The following is a 22799-nucleotide window of genomic DNA, read 5'->3' as shown; positions in this document are numbered from 1 at the left end:
TTCTCCAAAAGAGAGACAAACTATTCCTTCATGTGGTGTGATGAGCAATTTAAGATTGTTCAATTTGAAGGGCACAAAATTTTCACCCGCAATGTTACCGTTTTCAAGTCATAACCCCAAACTCTAGATGGAATAATCAACATGAACCCGTTAATGCCTATTCCCACAAATTGCAGTAATAGAAAGGATATCTATTTGTTTCTTAAAACACTATAGTAGACCAAACGAAAATTGTATGGCTAATCATATCATTCTTGTGATTGAAAGGGAGAAATAGAAAATATTGTGGAGTTCAACCAAAACCATGGGAGAAATAGACAATGTCATGGAGTTCAGTAAACACTACCTTAGAGTTCAACAAAGAACAAATAGAACATAGAGATCATTGGGAGATGACAGCGTCTTTCATACACGACGTGTGGGAGACGACAGCGCAAATGTGTTGAGAACGTGGAGAGATTATAATCAGAGATTTACACCTATTATGACAGGTAAAGAACCAACAATCATAGTAGAGTCTTACTATGATAGGTCTTCTAAAACCTATTAGAGTAAATTTTGATCACAATATCAATTTTATCATTGCATCCAACTTACTATAATAGATAGCTTTTACCTATCATAATAGATGTTATTTTTATTACGAAAATGTCATCACTACACCTATTATAACATATTTCATAAAATATGACATAATAACTCTTACTTTTATTATGAAAATATCACTGTGAATATTGTGACATATCCTGCCATAATAAATCATAGAAACTTTTTGTTAACTAGAATTTAAAGAAGACAAAGTTTAGGAGAAGAAATGTCTCCCATTACCTTTTTCACAAAGAAAGTCATAATTGTGTCAACGTGTATTAGCTCGTGATAAAGTTAGAACTTCACCAAACATATTATACTAAAATTCTCCAAAATTTATATAAATTTTATAATTTTATTATTATCTTTAATTAATTGTAGCGTTTATTATATAAAAAATCAAATTTTATGCTATTTTTACATCTAAAATATCATGAATTACATAAATATTTCAAAAGTAAAGCAAATTAAAATCATTAATATGCAAAACTAATAACCAAATAACTAACAAGTGTCATCAAAGTATTAAACCATTGTTACACATCGAACTTGAAAGATGTGATAAAACATATCCAAGTAACTACTCATTTTTTCTAAAATATGTAAAAGTCAATACTTATAACAAAGAAATAGTCTTATTTATGTTGAGAATCATTTCAAGATTGATTAAGTTGTGTGATGGTTGTATACTCCAAACACCTAAAATATAATAAAAAAAATATAGTTAATAATAAAAAATATAATGTATAACAAATGTATGATCAAGTTAAAAGGATTAAATTAATTATGTCTGTAGAATGTTTGGAAAAATTAGGAAAGAAAGAAAAGAATTAAATTTATTCATTTACTTAAATAAGATTTCATAATATTTTGAAAGGCACATTGTTGTGATGTACATTATATGAAGTGAGTTGAGATCTTACTTTGTAGAAATGAGGATTTTTGTTTGTCTAATTTTGTCTGATAATGCTATTTTAGTGTTTTGATAAGTGAAATCGAGTTCAATGCATGCACACATTAGAATGGCATTGAATATAATTATAAGTTAGACTAATATAAAAGATCTTTTAAGAGTCATTCTTTCAAGTTTATACATTATTTACTCATTTGAATAAACTAGTGTAATAAGGATTTGTTGGAAGTCCCACATCGACTAGAGATAAGGTCAAATTAAAGTATATAAGCGGGTGCAGACCTCACCTTACAAGCCGGTTTTGTGAGGATGAGTTAGGCCTCAAGTCCACTTCTAACATGGTATCAAGAGCCAACACTGATATCCTCTAAGATATAGGAATCAGTGCCTTTTTTATCATATGACTTGTGATCCTCATATATTTACTAATTTTTCCTCTAATTGTTCTAAAACTGTTATTATTAATGCCAATGGGGTCTCATCTCCTATTGAAGGTATAGGTACTATATCCCTCTCACCCTCCTTATCGATTCCTGATGTTTTATTTGTTCCTACATTAAACTGTAATATTATCTCCGTTAGCAAGTTAATCAAATCACATTCTTGTATTGCCTTATTTTACCCAACCCATTGTCTTTTTCAGAACATCCATTCCAAGGAGAAGATTGCTAGTGGTAGAGAGAGTGAAGGACTGTATTATCTTGAAAATGTCTCACAATCAAACTATAAAAAAGGATTGACTTGTCTTGCGAACGATCACATACAAGATAAAAATAAAAAAGAAATTTGGTTGTGGCATAGACGGTTGGGACATCCCTCTTTTGGTTATTTAAAAAAAATTATTTCCATCACTATTTCATAAATGCAATATTTCTGATTTTTTTTGTGAAACTTGTGTTTTGGCAAAAAATCATCGTGTTGTGTTTCCTTTAAGCAATAACAAAACTAATTTTCCTTTTTCATTAATTCACACAGATGTTTGGGGCCCTGCCCCGCAATCTACACATAATGGAAAAAAATGGTTTATCAGTTTTGTTGATGATTGTACTCGGGTAACCTGGGTATATTTGCTTAAATATAAAAGTGATGTGTGTGATGTGATTCGTTCCTTCTATCATTTTATTGTTACACAATTTAACACATCTATTAAGGTCATTCGATCAGACAATGGAGGAGAATATTTTAAGACTGAATTAATAGAGTTCATGAACTCTAAAGGCATCTTGCATCAAACTACATGTCCTTATTCACCACAACAAAATGGAGTGGCTGAGAGGAAAAATAGACATATATTAGGGGTGACAAGATCACTTTTGATAGATGGTAATGTCCAATCTCATTTATGGGGTGAGGCTGTGAGCTCTGCCGTTTATTTAATTAATCGAACTCCTTCTAGTGTGCTTAACTTTCGAAGGCCTTTTGATGTGTTGTCTGATCATTGTATCCTTCCTCCCATAGTTTATTTACCACCTCATATTTTTGGATGTGTTATATATGTTCACTTACACCCACATCAACGTACAAAGCTTGAAGAACGAGCGATCAAATGTGTTTTTGTTGGGTATGGATCAACTCAAAAAGGTTATCGTGCTTACCATCCACCATCAAGGAAATTTTATATTTCTATGGATGTGACATTTAATGAGCATGAATTTTTTTATGTTGATTCTCCACTTCAGGGAGGCAATGAAAGTGAAGTGCATAATCATGATGTTGGTATGTTTGATTGTGAAGATAAATTATTGTGTGAGGATCATTCTGCAGGAAGTGAGCCAATCCTAAATATGGACCCTTCTTTTCTGGATAATACAGTGTCTTCTGATCATAACCAATTGGCTCAATCTTCTCCACAGGTTCCACTTGACTCTTCAGAGGTACCTTCTGATCCTATCTCTGATAATACTAATTTAGATGGAATTGATTCTTGTTTGCGTGAGACCACCAGCACACCAAACACTGAGTCTACTACTGTTCAATATATTCTTTCACCTCGTTCTAACCGTGGTCAACCTCCAGTTAAATATGAACCAGACCTCCAAGCCAAAGTTAAATATCCCATTAGTAAATATGTGTCATCTCACAGGTTATCTCAGTCATATGCATCATTTGTATCTCAAGCCGGTTTTGTGAGGATGAGTTAGGCCTCAAGTCCACTTCTAACATGGTATCAGAGCTATGGTTAGAGCCTATCCTAGCATTATTGGTTGTTTGTTGGGCATATTGTTCCACCCATTATCGGGCCGCTATTGGACCACCCATTAATGTCTAATCTCACGCTCGAGATGTATATACCTCGGCGTGAGGGGGGTGTGTTGGAAGTCCCACATCGACTAGAGATAAGGCCAAATTAAAGTATATAAGTGGGTGCAGATCTCACCTTACAAACCGATTTTGTGAGGATGAGTTAGGCCTCAAGTCCACTTCTAACATGGTATCAGAGCCAGGTTAGAGCCTATCCTAGCGAGTTCTGAGTGGGCATTCTATTCTTCTATTCCACCCGCTATCGGGCCGTTATCGGACCACCCAATTTCTACTATCACGCACGAGATGTCTATACTTCGGCGTGAAGGGGGTGTGTTGGAAGTCCCACATCGACTAGAGATAAGGTCAATTCTTAGTTTATAAGTGGATGCAAACCTCACCCTACAAGCCGGTTTTGTGAGGATGAGTTAGGTCTCAAGTCCACTTCTAACAGGATTTTGGTATAATGTTTTAACATTAAGGTTTTTTTTTTAATATTTGTTATATAAAAGGTAAGTTAATCTCGTCTTATATCCAAGAGAAATAAACAGGAAAAGGAAAGAGAGAATAGTTAAATCAATAAGAGAGATAAAAAAAAAAGAAAAGAAAGAATAGTTAAATCAATAGAGTTTATGGGGAGGCTAGTAATTAAGTTTGATTATATTTAACAATGTACAAAAACTACCATTAAAGCTTCGATTTAATAGTTAATTCCTTGATATTAGTATGAGGTAACTCTTGATGAGACCATTGAGAGAATGGAGAAATGTATACATTTCTATACTAGAGATAAGCTTTGCAATCAAAAGTGGTAAGTGAAAACAAATGAATAACTAAAGTCTTTATTTAGTTAGACATGGGAGACTTAAAATTCTTAATGGCAAGAAGAAAATTTGTTAAATGTGATATTGCATGTTTTTTCTTTCTAAATGTAGAAGGGATATGAGGAGGGGGAAGGAAAATGCATTAATGAAGTATTATAAGCAAAAGTTATTTTCAAATGTTTCCTTGAAAACCATTTTGTTATGTGTTAATTGATTAAAATGTGAATCAAATCATTTAAAGCAAGAGAATATATTTAATGTGATTTCAATCATTGAAATGTGAATCAACCAAATGAAAAATCTTCACGAACTCAATTCTCCTAGCTTCAATATATTGAAATTGGATTTAACCTTGTATATATCATTTCAACAAAATCAATTTCTATATCTTGTTTTAAGATAGAAAACTCGATATATTTTTAAGTTTACAATTATTTTCTTGAGGAGTTCTTGTGCAAGATTTTTTTGGAACTCACATTTGTGAAGAATTGATAAAAAAAAAGTTCAAATTTCAAGTGTTCTCTTACTTTTACTGTAAATCACTTAATATTGCTTCTAAAGGAAGTTCTTTTATTTTTAGTTATCCAGTTCATTTTGTTCCCCTTTTGTTATTTTGTATTTTTAAGTAGTTTCTTAATTAGAAAAATTAACATTTGCTAGTGGAAGGGTTTCACAAGTGTGGTTGGATCTTGTAAGATTTCAAGATCAATTGTACAGTGTTTTACTTCTCAATTAGTTCTTTTAAAGAGTTTATAAAAGCAATTTATACGATTTTTTGAAATTATAATTACAATTTCAATTGATTAAAATCTATCAAAATGCATTGTTTATGAGAAAATGAAAATAACTTGGAAATTGGTTATGTTTTTATTTGTGAATTTTTATCTCTCCCTATTAAAACATATAAAACCATGCTTTATTACATGAATAAAAAACTACTTTGCTTTCTCTTCTTGATTTTTCTTGTTTTTATTGCTTTATATTTGAATGCGAGTGTTATTAGTCTATATCTCTAATTCTACATTGGTCTTGTGATTTTACCATGGCTTCTTCCATAATTCATTTAGAAAGAGAATGAATAGTTTTATTTGCCTATCTAGACCTTGTGGAGAAATTTTATACAAATATGGATTTTGAAGGTATTGTTATGAAGTCAAAAGGAATACACCTATACAAAAAGAACTTTTTGTTATTAGTGGTTGTGACTAAGGTAAGATGCATAAAGTTGTTTGATGGAAAAAATCTCCAACATAAAGGTTTTCATTCAAGAGGTATGAAGATTGAAGACAAAATTTTAGGTTTCATAATTTCTTAAAAGCTAATCTTAGGGTAGCAACTATCATTTTTTTCTCAATGAAGGGAATTTGATGCTAATATATGAAAATAAGTTTTTTAGGAGTGTTTGATGGTTTATACCTTTGATTGAATTTCACTTTATATCTAACATTACATTGAGCTTTAATGGATATGTTTTACATTGTTTAATGATTTTCAATTTGCATTGTTTCAACAAATTGCTTTTCAATTCAATCGATTGAAATCACTTAACAAAAAACTAAGGGATTTCAAAGGATTTAAAGTAGTTTTAACTTGTTTAAATATTCATACCTTATTGGAAACACAAGTTTAAACATTTCAAAGGATTAAAACAAAGTTTAAATAGTAGAGCTTTCAATCATAACCAAATTCTCACTATGTCAACCCATTAAAATGTGAATCAATCTAATAAAACCATTAAAAGGTCATTTTAAGTGATTTAATCAATTAAATTGAAATTCAATTGATTGAAATTTTTTTAGCAACTCATTTTACAATATTTCAATCAATTAAAATAGATTTCAACTTGTTCTTTTTATCAGCTTAACAAACTGGGTTTTGATTTTTAATTGTCTCTAAGATAAATTAAAATAGTTTTTTAAGTGTGTCTTTTACACATTTGAAACTTTTATTGGAAAATCAAAATACCTTTTGCGAAACTCTCTTTCAAATATTTAAAAAAAAATCAAGACTCAAGTGTTAAAATCGCACTTTTATTGTAAATCACCTAGCATTACTTGTAGAAAGAATTACTCGTTGCTTACTAATATAAAAAGTTTAGTAATTACAATAATGATTAAATCGAATATATAGAAGTATTATGTATGCGAATATTGTGGAATTCACTTGTTATATGATGCAGATTTTAGAATTTGTAGAAAACAATATCAGTCATTACTAATTTTGATATTCGATGTGAAAATTCACATTTTATATATTTATAAATAGGTTAGTTTCAGTTTACTTTTTTGAAAGGCAAAGATATATTACATTACATCCAAAAGTAACGGATCTACAAAAAAAATTTCAAGAAACTTACTGAACCTGAGAAGCACTGAAATAATAATACATTAATGTTCATTATATATCGACGTAAAATATAGTCCTTTTTATTTTTCAACATTGTAAATATAATTATTTTTATTCCACGCGAATTGCAAAATACGAATTCTGTTTTTAACCTTTTCCATCACAATAACTATTTTAGAGATTTAAAATATAATTACAATTAAAATAAGTGTGACAGAATTAAGTCAATTGCTCAAACAAACTAACTAGTTCCTGTTATCAATAAGATTGATAGAAAACAGTTCAACCGTACACAACTTTCATAAACTGCTGAATTAAGTCACATGAAATGAGTTAAAAGCACACAAATTTGAAGAGTATAGAAAAGTTGCATCAACACTTCAGTAGTTAGGGTTAGACAAGCATTGGTTCCAACCCTTTGCAAGTGGGGTTCTTTCTCTTTTTTATTTTTTTAACTCTATTGATAAATAGAATTATTTTTTCAGCAAATATATTATATGCAGCCTTTAGAAAGTTTGGCTGGAGAATTTAGTAGTGAGGTGATTTAGCTGCAAGAATAGGAGCTTCACCTCTTCTCTCCTTCACATAGGAGACGTATTCACTATAGTGCATGGTAAATAAGGTGCTTTGGTATCTGGTTAGCTGTAATTGCATCCTAAGTTCATCGGTTATAGGACCATTGTATCCTGATTTACGTATCAAAGAATCAATGGCCTCTATTTTTGTCCAACCTGAAACCGAAGCAAAGAGAAGCAAGGAATGCATGTTCATTTCCACCGTAAATGAAATAAATTCCAAGAAAATTGTCTCTGAAGAATTTTAAAAATAATGCATACAAGATTACCCTACAGTTTGAAAAAAAAACATAGGAAACGGGCATAAGCAAAAAAAAAGTTGGACCCTTTGGTCAACATAAATCGTAATTATGTAGATTAAATTGCTACAAGTTCAACAGTTCTCTCATAAATGTCATTATAGATCAACTGTCTATAGAATATATGGAAATATTTAATGTTTTCTTGGTTTGTTCTTTAAGATAAGTTTCCTAATTCCTCACTATCACTTAGGATTGTTTGAAATATCATCATTTCATGATTCACTTCCCTCTAATATGATTAGTATAAATTTATTGGTCAAGGTTGTAAGAAGAAAGGATATATATCATTAATTCAGTGTTTCATTCATTACCTAGAATTCCATAATTTCAATCTTTGTCAATGCTTATATACCAACCAGTCTTGTTACTACTAGTTGACTATTGAGCTCCCAAAATTTGAAGCACTACTTATAGTTCTTCCTTCAAATCAACTTTAACTCCTATAATCTGACCCCATTTTTGTACCCTTCTGGCACGTTCAATTTCCGCAAGTTTAGTTTCAGGTTTTCAGCCATGTTCTCTCTATCCTGGCCATCTTCTTCATTAGCTTTTCCTAACATGCATTTTTCTAGTGTTTTAATCTTCTCCACTGTCATCATGTCATCACTAACCATTCATTCAGAAAGTATCAGCTAGCCCCATGATAATTCTCAAGAATCATCCTACTCCCTCCATTCTACATTCTCAATTTATGAGCTTTAACATGCAGGAGAGTTTTGGAATATATGAAATATTTATTAGAATAATTACATCTATGTATCATCATTAAGCCTAAGTAGGGTGTAGTGTGCTAGACAATTATTAGTTGTACACATAGTCATACTTAATTCTACACCTTGGTGTCTAGTACAGTCCCTTAATCTTCCATGTACTTTTGTATCAGTTTTTAATTATAAATAGAAGATTATGAGAGGGATCTCTCAATCCCTTCAAAACATATTTCTCTTGTTTTTAATCTTAAGTTTTTAATCTTAAGTTAGTATCAGAGTGAGTTGATCCCTCTATGCCACTCTCCGACACAATTTTTGCCACTATTGTCTGCCAGCCAACAGAGTTTTTGCCGACGACCACTAGGTCTGGAGTGCCTCTTTAAGCAACAGCCAACCCCATTAATGCCCATCAATGCTGGAGGCTAATTCTCATCCAAGCAGCACCATGCGCTTAACCCAAGTCTGGTGTTGCCAGGCATATGACGTCCACACGCTGCCTTCCTCTCGCAAAACTCTGTCGCACCACTGTTTCCAGTCTCACCGGACCTTGTTGTCTCCATTTTGGCCTTCAAAGCTTTGCTCCAATGTGGTTCGAAGTCACCCTAGGGCTTTTGTTTTTCCTTGTTGTTTTCTCTCCTTCTCGTGGTTCCTTTCTGTTTTCATCTCCTTGGTCAATTATGGCTACTAGAAACGCTATTTCATTCTCTGGAAGCCCCCGCATTACTTTCGAGAAGCTAAATGGACAAAATTATCTATTGTGGACTGCATTTGTTGAAATGTGGTTGTTGAAATGTGGTTCCTTGGCTAAGGACATCATGACCACATTGAGAAAGATGGAAGCCATGAGCCTGCTGAAAATGCTAAGCAATGGAAACATGCAGATTTCCAGCTATGTGCCCTGTTGTAGCAATATGTGGAACCACGACTTCTAATGTCCCTTAGAGCTTTCAAAACATGCAACTCCTTTTGGAAAAAAACTCAAAACATCTATGCCAATGATATCTAATGTCTCTATGATTCTACAAAGAAACTTGCATCTCTCAAAATGATTGACCATCATGATATTGTGTCCTTAATGATTGAAGCCCAATCAACTATGGAAGAACTAAAGATGTTCTTGGAAGTCAAATATTTAGAGGAAATCAAGAAGAATCTTGACAAATATTATATGGTGATGATCCTTCGTGTTTTACATTCAGACTTTAATCATGTTAGAAATCAACTCCTGACAAGTCATGAAGTCTCTTCCATGGGTTGCTTGACCACACGCCTTCTTTGAGTCCCAAAGCCTCAAACTAAGGAAGCTCATGAACTAATGGAAGCATATGTCATGATTGCCACATGGGGAAGACGAGGATGTGGCACTAGAGGAGAAGGATGTGGAGGTCGAGGGCATCCTCAATGCACATACTATAGAAGGATGGGCCATACCCAAGAAAATTGTTACTCTCTACATGGTATTCTTGCCAAGACAGCCAATGTTTCTAAGGTTGAAACATCAAACTCCAAATTCACTAAAAATGAATATCAAGAGTATCTAAGGTTAAAGTCTAATAGCTTGGCACAAATATCTAAAACTCCAAGTACATCAACAACTTGCTTTTCTCAATCCATGAAAGGTCAAAATTCGTGAGTAATTGACAAGGGTGTTTCTAATCACATCTATGGTAATGCTTCTTTATTCTCATCCCTTTCTTTTCAAAGAAACCATCATTTCATAACCTTGGCAAATGGCTCTAAAGCTTTCTCAAAGGGAGTCGGTCAAGTTTCACTTTCCCCTTCCCCAAATCTCAAATATGTTTGTTTTGTTCCTAATTGTCCTTTCAATCTAATTTCATTAAGCCAATTAACCAAAAATTAAATTGCTTAATAACCTTTGATAACAAATCCTTTGTTATACAGGAGAGTGGTTCAAGGAGATGAATTGGACAAGGATATGAAGCTGGAGGTTTATACAATATTGGATCTAGTCCTCATGTGTCTTGGGTTGCATCTCCAAGTCCTAAACTATTACATGATTGGTTAGGTCATCCGCATTTGTAAAAACTAAAGAAAATGATCCCTGAGCTCAGTAGTCTCCAAACCTTAGAATGTAAGTCCAGTCAGTTAGGAAAACATGTTAGATGTACCTTTCATAAAAGGTCTAAATCAAGGTGTAATTCTAGTTTTTGTATTATCCATTCCGATTTTTGGGGACCTAGTTGTGTCTCTTCTTTTGGTTTTAAGTATTTTGTTACATTCATTCATGAATATTCAAGATGTAATTGGGTTTATCTTATGAAAGATTGTTCTGAATCATTGTCTATCTTTACATCTTTCTGGAATGAGATCAAGAATCAATTCGGTCAAATAATCAAAAATTTTAGAAATGATAATGCCAAAGAATATTTCTCATCTAATTTCTCTATTGTCTTAAGTTCACATGGTATATTACATTAGTCTACTTGTCCTCACACATCACAGCAAAATGATATAGCTAGCAGAAAGGAAAAATAGATACTTAGTTGAGACTATTCGTACCCTATTACTTGGTTCAAATATTCATGTCCATCATTGGGGGATGTCATCCTAACATCATGTTTTCTTATTAAGGGGATGTCATCCTACTCCCTCAATAATAAGGTTCCCTTTTCAATTCTCTTTCCAAATGATCCTCTCTTTCACATTTCTCCATGTGTGTTTAGTTGTGTTTTGCACCTAGGTGTCTAGTGCACTCCCTTAATCTTCCATGTCTTAGTATCAGTTTTTCAATATAAATAGAGATTATGAGAGGAATCTCTCAAGCCCTCCAAAATATATTTCTCTGTTTTTAATCTTAAGTATTTGAAAGTGGATTATTTACATTTGACAGATATATTTACCCATATTATCACACTTGGTGACCAGCTGGTCATGGATTCGAACCAAATATAACCTCTTTGCATATATACAATAACCCTCTCTCATACCTTTGTATAGAGAGGAGCCTCAGGCTGTATATTAGCTTCTCTTTTTTTTTATATTCAAACCCCAACCATATACTTTCATGTGATTTAGATAAAAATGCAATTTATGTAAAAATTTATTTTCGTATTAATCACAAGGTTTGTAAATAGATTTTTTATCAATTAAAAATCATCAATCTAATTTTTTAATCACAAACATAATATAAACCTTTGTACAACTATGCTTTGTTTTGAAATATGGTTAAAAATGTTCGGTATTAATTACTTGAATTAACAGTTACAAAAGAGCGGCAAGTAATTGCATTTGAAGGAATAGTAAAATTTAGTTTGATAGGGAAGAGGTGAGGGGCAAATAACTTTATTTTTTGAAGGCTGGAAATCCTTTAAGTATAAAGGTTCCAATAATTTTGTTTGTTCACCAGTAGTAGGATACTTGCGTTTACACTATATGGTGCCTTTTTATAATTGTTTTGGGTATTTAGTTAACATTAGATGTTTACCTTGAGGTAGTTGTTCACTCTTTCAGAATTTGGTTAGAATGAAATGCCTTTGTTTGAAGGTATCTCTCTACTTAACATATTAGCAGTAAACCCAAGCCATACAAAGTAATGCATGCAATAATTCTGATAGGCAATGGAGAGTATACGCAAGAAAGAAGAATAATTAGTTTTAATAACCTAACTGTTTCTAACAGTTAGAGGGAGCGGGAAAGAGGTTGTATAAATAGTTTGTTGGTTTAGTTGGGAGGGGAGCTTTTGGAACTTTGATTGTTGACAGGCCTTAGACCTGTGAAGGGGATTATGCCCCTGTATCTTGACTGTACAGACTATTCTTTGCTGTGAATAATACAAGTTTTCTCTCATTCTTTCCCTTATACTGGTGTGAGAGTGTGTGAGGGTGTTCATTGATTAGGTTTTTTTGTTCAGAAACCTATCAAATTCACTAGATTCTGTTAAATGCAAACCATTATATTAATTTTAAAATGTAGTATACACAATTGGGATATCCACTCAGGGTAGATAGGAACTGCTCGTCTAAACCCTCAACTTGCTATGGTACAAGAATTGTAGGAATTATTTGCCTCTCCCTGCTTGTTGCTTCCGTTATAGGATTATCATGAACTTTCTTCCTAATAAATTTTAGAGAGTCTAGTGTTAAGGAATACACGGCAACTTTTATTTGTGGCATTTCAATTTGGTAACTTAGATGTCATTTCCAAAATGTAAAACAACATTCAATAGGGAACATAAGTTACCTTCATTGGCTGCCACTTCAGGCAGGTATGTAGCACTACGCCTTGTGCTATACACAGGATCAGAAAATTCAATAATTATACCATGCTTTTCTATCTGCAAACAAACACACAAAATCAAAAAGTGAAAAAGACAGTATAAATACAATAGTGTCCTAGAATTAATATTTTATATCACTTAAAATTGTACATTATCTTGCAAGTCAGTATTATCTGCGTGTTTGAAAGACTCAACATCAATTAAAAAGTAAACAACTTTTAGCTCCATGACATTGATGGAACAAGTTAACCGTATATATCATTACCCATAGAATCCCAGAAAATAAATAAAATGCAATCTAATAACAAAATTAGTGAACTACTTTCTTCATGAACACAAATGTAAAACTAATCTTTACCATGTTAAAGTTCAGAATGAGTTTACATTAGTGCAGTGTTGCCAGACTACTAAGGTATTGAGGTCAAGCACCTTCCTAATGGTGCAGTTTTGCTCTTTTAAGACAAGCATATTCATCACCTACTCGCCAAGGCAAACATGGAAGATAACAAACACATAGTCCACTGTAGGTTCCTTGCAATATGCCACTCTCACAAGACATGAGATTAGTTACGGGCATGAATACGGTAATTCTTTAACAGCCCTTGAAGGGAATTGGAAGGTGGTAAATTGTATACTAATGATACCTGAAGGTACACATGGAACCAGACTTGCTTTATATCCAAACGATGGTCATCAACAGTCAATTAAGCAATTGATGTTTCTCACTATGTCATCCAGGAAAACATGAGTTACACGACAAACTTAGGGCCTCAAACCAATTTTCATGACTGCATTCTGCTTGAGAATGACAGGAATGTTAGAGCAACTACCAGCTATATACAGTATGTTGTATCTACATTCAGTTATCAGGTAGTTAGTTAATCAGGTAATTATAATACATAATTAACCTCTCTACAACAAACTGCAGAGTCAGCATCTAGCTAGGTTTATATGTATTCCTACATTCTGTAATAATATAGAGAAGTTTCATCTTCTACAAGTTTATTTTCATTTTTCTGTTTCTGTTATAATCAAGTAGTAGTTATTAGAGTTTGTTGCCAGACTTGAAATAAATTAGTTAGCAGGGTTGTCATTACAGCCTTTAGGTTGTTAAGCTATACGTTGCTTTCCTAACTCCTGATAATTCAATTTTCATTGTTAAGTCAATTCAATCCATTACCTTCTCAGTAATTGAAATTTCAAATTCTCTCCAAAATTTTCTTGCTAGTTCTCTCACTTTCCTTCTGAAATTCACAATACTGTTTTCTATCATAGATCGTACCAAAACATTTGAAAAAACCAATTTATAAGAAACTCATATGCAAACAACCAATTTATAAGAAACGACAGGTCAGCAAAGGACACCTTTTCAGCAAGTAATAAAACCTTCTTGAACATTCTAACAGCAACTCCTATCAAATCATTAAAATCAGAAGTCTATTGCAAGAAAAAAAACATTGCATGACACTATTAGGGCAGCTAGGTTCTATAGATCTCCTTCTGTTCAAAGGGAAGGATCAGACCTAATGCTTGAGTCTTTGGGAGGCATCCTTACCTTGCCTCTATAAGAGGCTGGCTGATTCCAAAATTTGAATCTGTAACCTCTGGATCACCTGACAACTGTTCCATCTGGTGCACCAATGCTCCCTTTCTTACACAACATTACTAGGCCCCATCAAATGTTCCAGAAATCCATTTTTAAATCAAGGTCATTTTTAGTTTCTTCGAAATAAACTTCAGTCTTCCTCTATCCTTTATAAATAAAACTATTTTCTACTTCATCCACTTTTCTCTTGCAGTCTCAAATGTTCTTCTCTTTACAAAACAAATCACCAAAGATTAATTAGAACATTACTACATATTTTCTCTTACAGATTTATTGTGGACAAGGATGATGCTTGCATTTAATCAGATTATGTCAACTACTGAAAATGCCAAAAACTTTCAAAAGAAACATCAAAGCCAAGGGAAAATAATTATTTGGTTACAATAACCAAGGCAACCTGATCAGAGAATAACTACAACTCATAAATATTTACACAAACTTCTAACAGAAGGCAAAACTTATTTACAAACCCAGATTTGTTATCCAAATACATAGTTCGTAAAAAACAAAGAGAGTTATGCTAGACGTCCGATTATCCAAGAATCACATGAGAAAGTAGAGAAAGAGGAAGAACAATGATGAACAAGAATAACATAGGATTAGATTTATCTTGTTATACCAAAATGTTTTTAAGTATGAATGTGTAGAAATATGGATCATAACAGAATAATAAAACAAGATAATGGAGTTTGTCATTGGTGAGTTAATTAAATATAGAGGGGAAGTCTAAGAAAAAGGGAAGAGAGGATTTGAGTTCGAATGGAGGTTTCAACCACTTGAAGTGCTTCCTGTACAGTATGTTCATTGTTTTACATTCCGTAAGTATTTATCTACCTAACAGTAGTGGTAAGGGGATTTCTTATTATTTGGTTCCTAAATGTCAGACGTTGTATACATATTAAAAGTAATACCCAAACTACCCACCAATACAGGGAAAATCCACAACACAAGTACCTTAAGATCTCCTTTGAATGGAGTACTCATTGCAAAAGCAATATTGTCAATAGTGGATGGTGGAAAATCACATAAAGCTTAAACTTTGCTACATCATGATAGCGACAGCATTATAGGCAAATAGCAGAAATCACATAGTGGGCATGTTTTAAAAGCTCAAAGAAGTTGGGGCAAAATAAAGACAAAGGTAAAAATAGCCCAGAAACCAAAACAAGCAAATCAGCACATACCTCCCAATCTAGATAATTGTTAGCAGTTTCATAGTCAGTAAGAATAGACACTGTACACTCCAAAAACGGAAGCTCATTAGCCTGTATGGGTGGAAACCTTCTGTCCCTGAGGGCACTACAAGATGATGCAAGCAGAGAACACAAACACATAAGTACTATATTAATAATGCAAGTATGAGGAGCAACGTAATTAGTTCAATTAAACGCATGCAAGTGGAATTTGTGTCAACACAACATGAGATACCTATAACATCAACAAACCTGGTCAGTGCATAATCTTTGAGCCCACTGATCAAGCTGCGTGCTTCCAGAGTTCCAATGCATCCTCGAAGTCGAGGATCTCCTCCATTCACCACTTTCTTCCATGTAACAAACAATGGGCTAAAAACAAAACACAGTTGCTTCAAACAACGACACCATATCATGGCATGTTGTTAACTCACAAGTAGAATTATGTTTGGAAAAAGGATATCTATCTCCAATCAGAAATCAGAGATTAATCCCTTTCAATGCAAATAAATTTCTTAACGAATACGTCTTGTAAAATATTCCTCTCCATAACACAGCTCAGCTATAAATTCTGACTTAACTAAACATTAAACAAATATTTTCTTTCTTTAAACCAAAGATATTTGTTCCTCCATTTCCAATTCCCATTTGTAATTAAGTTCTGTTTGGATAAACTCCTCTATAAACAAGAGAAAAAAGCTCCCAGAAGTTAAAATCAACCCATGCACTTCAATTTTACAGCAGTTCTCTTCTCTAACTTCTCCAAGAGGTGCGTGGATTGATTTTTAACTCAGAACAAAGCTCAATTCATTTCACCTTTTCCTTCTCAGGTAAGTGACTAAGAAACTTATGACCTTATTTGAGCATATTCCCATGGTAGAACGAGCAAAAATTAGGAAACTTTTAAACATCACAAAACTTAAACAGTAACTCGTGAAAAAACCACAACGATTTTATTCCCATTTACAAAGAAAAATACATATTGTGTCAATAAAGAAAAAAAAATTATAAATTATTTAAAAAAAAAACGAGAGAGGAATTACTGCTGAGCCTGATCGAAGGCCGGAGGAGGAGGTTCCTGGTTGTTGTAGTGAGCGACGAGGGTGTCAAAGCAGTAAACAACCATTTCCTGGTTCGCCGACACCATTTTTGTGTATTTCTCCGAAAAGGATCTTCTTGATTCGTTATTATGTAATTGAAATCAGTAATCGGTGGTTGTCGGGGATTTTAGGTTTGGATGAAATAAACTTAACAGAGAGAAGGAAAGAAGGTTCTTTTTCTCTCTCCCAGCTTCTTGCTTGCAAGCAACCAGCACTTTAAATAAATTAATGAAAAATATATTCAACCTTCGAACTTTTGGGGTTAAATTATTCAAATGATTTATATTTTTTTTCTTTTATTTCATTTTATCAAGAGGTGTAAATGATAAGGTTGACAAGTTTGGTACAATTTCCAACACCTTTCAAGTAAACTTAATTATGTCGGTTTCTTATATATACTATACTATGTTAAGGCATATATTAATTGTATGTTATTAAACGCAGAGTTCTTTTAATATACTTAGTAATAAATGATATTATGTTTTGGTTTATATAATAATTTGATTGGTATGAAAAATAATTTGAAGTCTCTTAATGACAAAATGCTTCATAAAAATTCACATGAAGTCTCGTTAAAAACTATAGGAAGAAACTTGTTTAGAAATAAGATAAAAGCTTAGAAATAAGATAAAAGCTTATTAAATGAATAATAAAGAATAGAGATTTCAACTTCTCCATGAGTCACTTCTAACCTATTTTTTAGAAAACTTTCTTTTAGAAGATTCTTCTAAACGAGATTTAGAAAAAAAAAAAAAAACTCAATTCCTAAAATCTCTTTTAAAATTAATTAAGATCAGAATTAAGATAGATTTAACTTTATTACAAAATTTTAATTAATTCTTATAAATAATATAAATTATATACATATGAAAACTCTATATTTTATTAAATAATATAATTTTATTATATTTAAATTAATATTTTAATATCATTCGTATTGTTATATAATTAAATATAATATATACTTTTATTCATACATATTAAAAAAATTACAAGAGTAAAAAATAGATAAACAAATAAACTACATGTTGTACAATTGAACTAATAACAACTTGTTTAAAAAATTGTAAACATATATTCATTCAAATAATAATAAATTTAATGAATATTAAAAATGATACATTATAAACCACTTAATATTGTAAATAATTTATTGTTGATTTTGATAAAAGTTCATTAAAATTAAAAAATTACTTAAATATGTTTATATGAGAAATATATTATTATTTATATGTAAAAATATATATATAAATTTTTCCTATAACAAAAATTAAATGATTCTTAAGAATATGTTTAGTCACTTAAAAAAAGTCAAATATGTTTAGTAAGTTAAAATTTAAATATTTTAAATTGTTGCGTATTTTTCTTATATAAAAAAACAACCAAATTTATTAAATATTCTTAGTCTGATTAAAATGTTAACATAGGTTTTTGTCAAATTAAAAATATTTATATTTTGTGACTTATTAGAATTTAATTGTATTTTTTTTCTTTTTAAAATGAATACTTTTTATAAAAGAAATATCATGAACTGATGGTGATCTACAAGAATTATGTGAATATTTTGATTTCATAAACTTTTTTTCACTTAAGGAACATTTTAGTTTTGTAAAATTTTTTAATCTCAATTTATACGGGTCAGGATGAAAATCATGTAAGAGAAATCGTAATGAAAAATCAATTAAAAAGATTAAATGTGTTTTCACTGGTGACAAACAAATCATGAAACATGAATAAATGACATGTTATCATTAGACATAGCTCTTTGGTATACATCATTTGAAAAAATCGAAGACGAAGTGCTAGAAAATACGTTAAAAGAAAAGAGTAGACAAGGTTGGTAGAATAAGTTTAAGAAGAATAGACAACTTGAAAACCCATCTTTTATGATGTTTATTTTCTACAAGTTGATTCAAAACAACCTTATAAGGTGATCCTAACAAATAGTACGAACCTTCAATCAGCAATCAGCAATCAGCATTTTTGTATTATCAATGATTGATGGAAATAACAAAGATAAAATAGTCTATTTCAACTACCTAAGCAGAGGATGTCAACAACAAGACATGAAGCTCAAAAAAAACTTTGACAAGGGATACACTTCCATGCAAAACAAAAGTAAGGATCAAATAGTGATTTATAACTTTATAATTTATACTTATAAATTATTAAATTACAAAATTACAAAATTATGAATATAAAATTATAAAATTATAATTTTAAAATTATAAGATCATAAATTATAAATTTTTAAAATAATAAAATAACACAACAATTCAGGTAACATGACATAACAGCAACCACATAAGTCACTTAATAGCTCTATCACCTTGTTAACAGAAAAAATTAATAGCAAAACCTCAACTAAAAAATAAATTTATTAAAAAATTAATAAACATAAAAATGTATCAGGGATTTCATTGAAAGTTTATAAATTTGTGAAGGAAACACAATTAAGCCTGAAATAAATAAGAAATAACTCTTTTTTTATAAATATGCGTAAAAAGTTAAATATAAAGAGGTAGCAAAGAAGGAGAAAAAAAGAGAGAGAAATTTTTTTAAAATATTATTAATCTAATTTTAGTGTACCATACACGGGTAAGGGAATGAGATATTCTATACATTTATTTATTTATTTTATAATTATCTTCCAAATCTCATAATATTTACTTATTTATTTCATAATTATTTTTGTTCATTAAGGTATGCCTAACTTCATCTCTTTATTTATTTGTTAATCTTACAACTATTTTTGTTTAAGTGTTTCTAACATCATCTTATTTATATTTTATATTTTATCATTAAAGAGTTCTAACCTTATTTTATTTATTTCGTTACTTTATAGTTATATTTGTTGTTTGACATGCCTTTAACCTCATTAAATTTTATTTAATAATTACTATTGTTTCATGGGTAGGTACCTTAATTAGGCAAGTTGTGTTGAAAACTGGACGGATTCATAGTGAGCATTAAAGGAAGGGCTCTTGTAAACTGACGAGCTCTATTGTAGACTAGATGAGCTTCATTGTAGACTGGATAGACTCTGTTGTGGTCCTACCTCATTCTTCAAGGTTTCCCACTCATTCAGAATTGCTCGGAGAGTACCTGCATAAGATACTCTGATGCTAAAGTTAGTGGATGATTGGTTGGCAAATGATGATATTATGTGCATGATCTCTCAAAGTCATACCTGAGACCTTTATTTATAGTAGTAGGGACGAGTCTTTACCTTTTGTCGATCTAATGATGATCCAATCATACCATAATCTTCATTAAATGGGTAATTCATCATCATTGCTAATCTGACCATACTTTGGTTAGTCATCCATGTTGTTCCCTATCGACCATGGTGTGCCCGGTGATAACGTCCATTTTTACCTGCTTTTGTGTGTCTATTGTCATGAATAAATCAACTTTTTTATAGCTTTAATCTTGTTTTACCCTCAAGTTAGTGTATTTTGTATTATTTTGTATTTTAGTTGTTTTATGTTTGTTTTACCTTTAATGTCTTTGTTTATAAGTGTAAAATAAATTAATATGGAGCAATTATAGAGGAGGAAAATAAGAAAGAACTCAAGGGAACATGTTTTGAGACAAGAAAAGATCAATTTTGAAGTAAATACCTACGTTGGACACCTTTAGGATCACACTAATGCTTAAAATTCAAAGTGTTCTCAAACTGCCTAGGGCTACGTGGTGGAATAGTAGGGTTGGTCACCACTAGGGTAGATCTTAGCAGTGGAAAATGACATTGAGTGGTGGTTTGATAGAGAACTCCTTATATGTTTTAACTGATGGCGCTCAACAATACTATTATAGTGTTGAGCGGTGGCGTCTCTAATATGTCAAAATGAGTTATTTATGTAAGAACCTAGAAAATAGAGTATTAGAATAGATAGGTGTCCCTAAACTATCGAGCGATTTTGGTTTTCGTCCCTCTTCGAAAGGTTTGTTCATTTTAGTCCTCTTAGTTTTGAAACTCTTATGTTTAGTCCTTAAAATTGAACGACGTTAAGTTTTCTTTGATGTGGCAAACGGCAAGCCCACGTGTGATGTCACCTTCCTGTGCCACGTTGCTTTTCTTTTTCTGAAATGAAATTAAGTATTTGCCACATTTTTTCCAAACCCTTCCTTCTTCTCCCCTAATCACTTAAAACTTCCGCTCATCTCTTTCACATCCACCATTGTTCTCTCCCCTAAGTCTTCATTTTCGTCCATTTTGTGAGCACATGCCACCATAATAATCAAAGGTACAAACTGAAATCTTTAGTAAAACCAATTGCAGGTTCAATCCAATCAACCACATGGAAATAATATGGCTCAATTACACTTCCAATATTATAATGTTCCTTCACTAGTACAAAAATCGCGTACAACGTCGAATATTTTGGGCTTTTAACTGCGAATTCACGAACGACGTCATATTGTTAAATTTACGTCGAATTTAAAAAATTCGACGTTAAATTAACGTCGAATTTTATTAATATACGACGTTAACTTAACGTCGAATTTTGTCAATATTCAACGTTAGTCAATTTTTTTTAATTAATTGTGATCCTTTTTTATAACTCTACGAGACTTGAAAAGCAAAAAAATAACAAATTTCTGTTTTTGGTATATTTTATAAAGCATGAACTATGAACATGTAGTGTACGTAGTATCAACAATAATAACCAACAACAAACAAGTTCAATCAAACAACAACAACAAACAAGTTCAACTAAATAACAACAACAAACAAGTTCAACAAAAAAAACAACAAAAAAATTCAACAAATAAGTTCTTCAAAACGAAAACGAAAACGAAAACTAACCTTCAAAAGGTGGGTTCGTCGGAATAAAGTTTCGTCACAGTGTGAGAGAAAGCAAAATGCGCCTATGAAGGAAAAGAGCACGAAAATAATCGGTTAAAACAAACAAAAATCATACATAAAGTAATTAATTAACATGCATTTGTATCAAATGAAAGAAAGATTACATGTGATGTTCGTCAAACTTCATTCGAGAAAAGTTTGAGAAGAGAAGAGGGTATCGTGCGCTATGATAAAGTTAATGAATTTTCAATCTCCTGCTCAAATTTTTATTGAATTCACTAACCTTTTGACGTCGAATTTGAAAGTCATTCGACGTTTTATATTCTTTTACGTCGAATTACAATTATAAACGACGTTTAATAATTGCATTTATTTACAAAAATGTCACCGCTCATTTTTAACGTTAGTTATTCAGTGGTTCGACGTTAAACGCGTGACGTTATACACTGTTTTTGTACTAGTGCTTCTGAGAAACATAAATGGTTGAAAATTCTACATTATTTAAAATTCCTCATTCAAATCAGGAAAATAAAATCCACCCACTACAGGTTACTATAGTAAAATGTGTTCATGAAACTTCTGGTGTTGCGTCTGTCAAACTGACCCGCACATACTTGGCCAACAATAATTACTCGCATAAAAATAAAGAAAACCTCTCCACCTCCCCTTTAATCAAGAAAAAGAAAGATAGAAAGAAAATGATCTTGCCATAAAAATCTGAAAAGAAAACATTAGAGCCTACAGAGAAAAGTATTTCCAAATGTCATACATTTATGTAGTAGTTAATTGTGAATCCCTCCAGATGGAGATGCATATTTTGTACTCGGATTACCCCTCAGAACTCGTGTTGCTAGTGATTTGGGAAGAAGATGATGTTGCTTGATGATGGTGGTGATTTGCCCCTTTGGTTGTGGAAAGAGATTGAACGGCGTCGCTTGCGACGCAAAGAAGGAGCTCTGGGTGGTCTCTACAGCGGGTTGCGGCGACATTGACGGTGAAGGACAATGAAGGATGGCTCACGCAGAAGGGTGCTGGAACTCTGAACTCGCGACGACTTGGGGGTTGCTTGCGCGATATGATGATGGAGGCTGTAGAAGCTCTCGACGACGGCGAATGGTTGCTCATGGCAGTGGTACGATGTGAGCTTGAAGGATTCATGGTGTTGATGGCAGCTTTTCGACAGTGGCGGCCTTGCGGCGGCACGACATGACTAACGGTAGAGGAGGATTAGGGTTTCTGTTTGGAAAAGGTAAACGTTTCTGGGATGGTGACATTTAAAAAAAAGAAAGAAAAGCAACGTGGCACACACATATAAGGGAAGGTGGCATCACACGCGGATTCGCCGTTTGCC

At 32.1% G+C, this 22799-nt stretch overlaps 1 protein-coding gene across 1 annotated transcript; it reads right to left on the bottom strand.

The window, feature by feature from the left end:
- Positions 1-7179: 7179 nt before the first annotated feature.
- On the bottom strand, positions 7180-17386 carry LOC108326343 (uncharacterized protein At2g38710). The gene is made up of 5 exons (XM_017559800.2): positions 16579-17386; positions 15788-15907; positions 15527-15641; positions 12700-12793; positions 7180-7643 (listed from the first exon to the last, which is right to left on the bottom strand). Exons 1-5 carry the CDS (start codon positions 16680-16682, stop codon positions 7441-7443), a joined length of 636 nt encoding a protein of 211 aa, XP_017415289.1. The 5' UTR covers positions 16683-17386; the 3' UTR covers positions 7180-7440.
- Between the last annotated feature and the right edge of the window lie 5413 nt (positions 17387-22799).

The sequence above is a fragment of the Vigna angularis genome, chromosome 3, assembly GCF_016808095.1.
Source record: "Vigna angularis cultivar LongXiaoDou No.4 chromosome 3, ASM1680809v1, whole genome shotgun sequence".
Taxonomy (NCBI): domain Eukaryota; kingdom Viridiplantae; phylum Streptophyta; class Magnoliopsida; order Fabales; family Fabaceae; genus Vigna; species Vigna angularis.
Note: the sequence above shows the minus strand (reverse complement) of the source record. Positions and strands in the feature narration are given on the sequence as shown.

Bases quoted from the DNA above. Each gene is read 5' to 3' on its own strand.
- LOC108326343 (XM_017559800.2), bottom strand. From the start codon at position 16,682: ATGGTGTCGGCGAACCAGGAAATGGTTGTTTACTGCTTTGACACCCTC. The intron at 15,642-15,787 runs GTTTGTTGATGT...ATCATCTTGTAG, and splicing joins AAAGATTATGCACTGACCAG to TGCCCTCAGGGACAGAAGGT. The intron at 7,644-12,699 runs GTAACTTATGTT...CTTCGGTTTCAG, and splicing joins TGAAGTGGCAGCCAATGAAG to GTTGGACAAAAATAGAGGCC.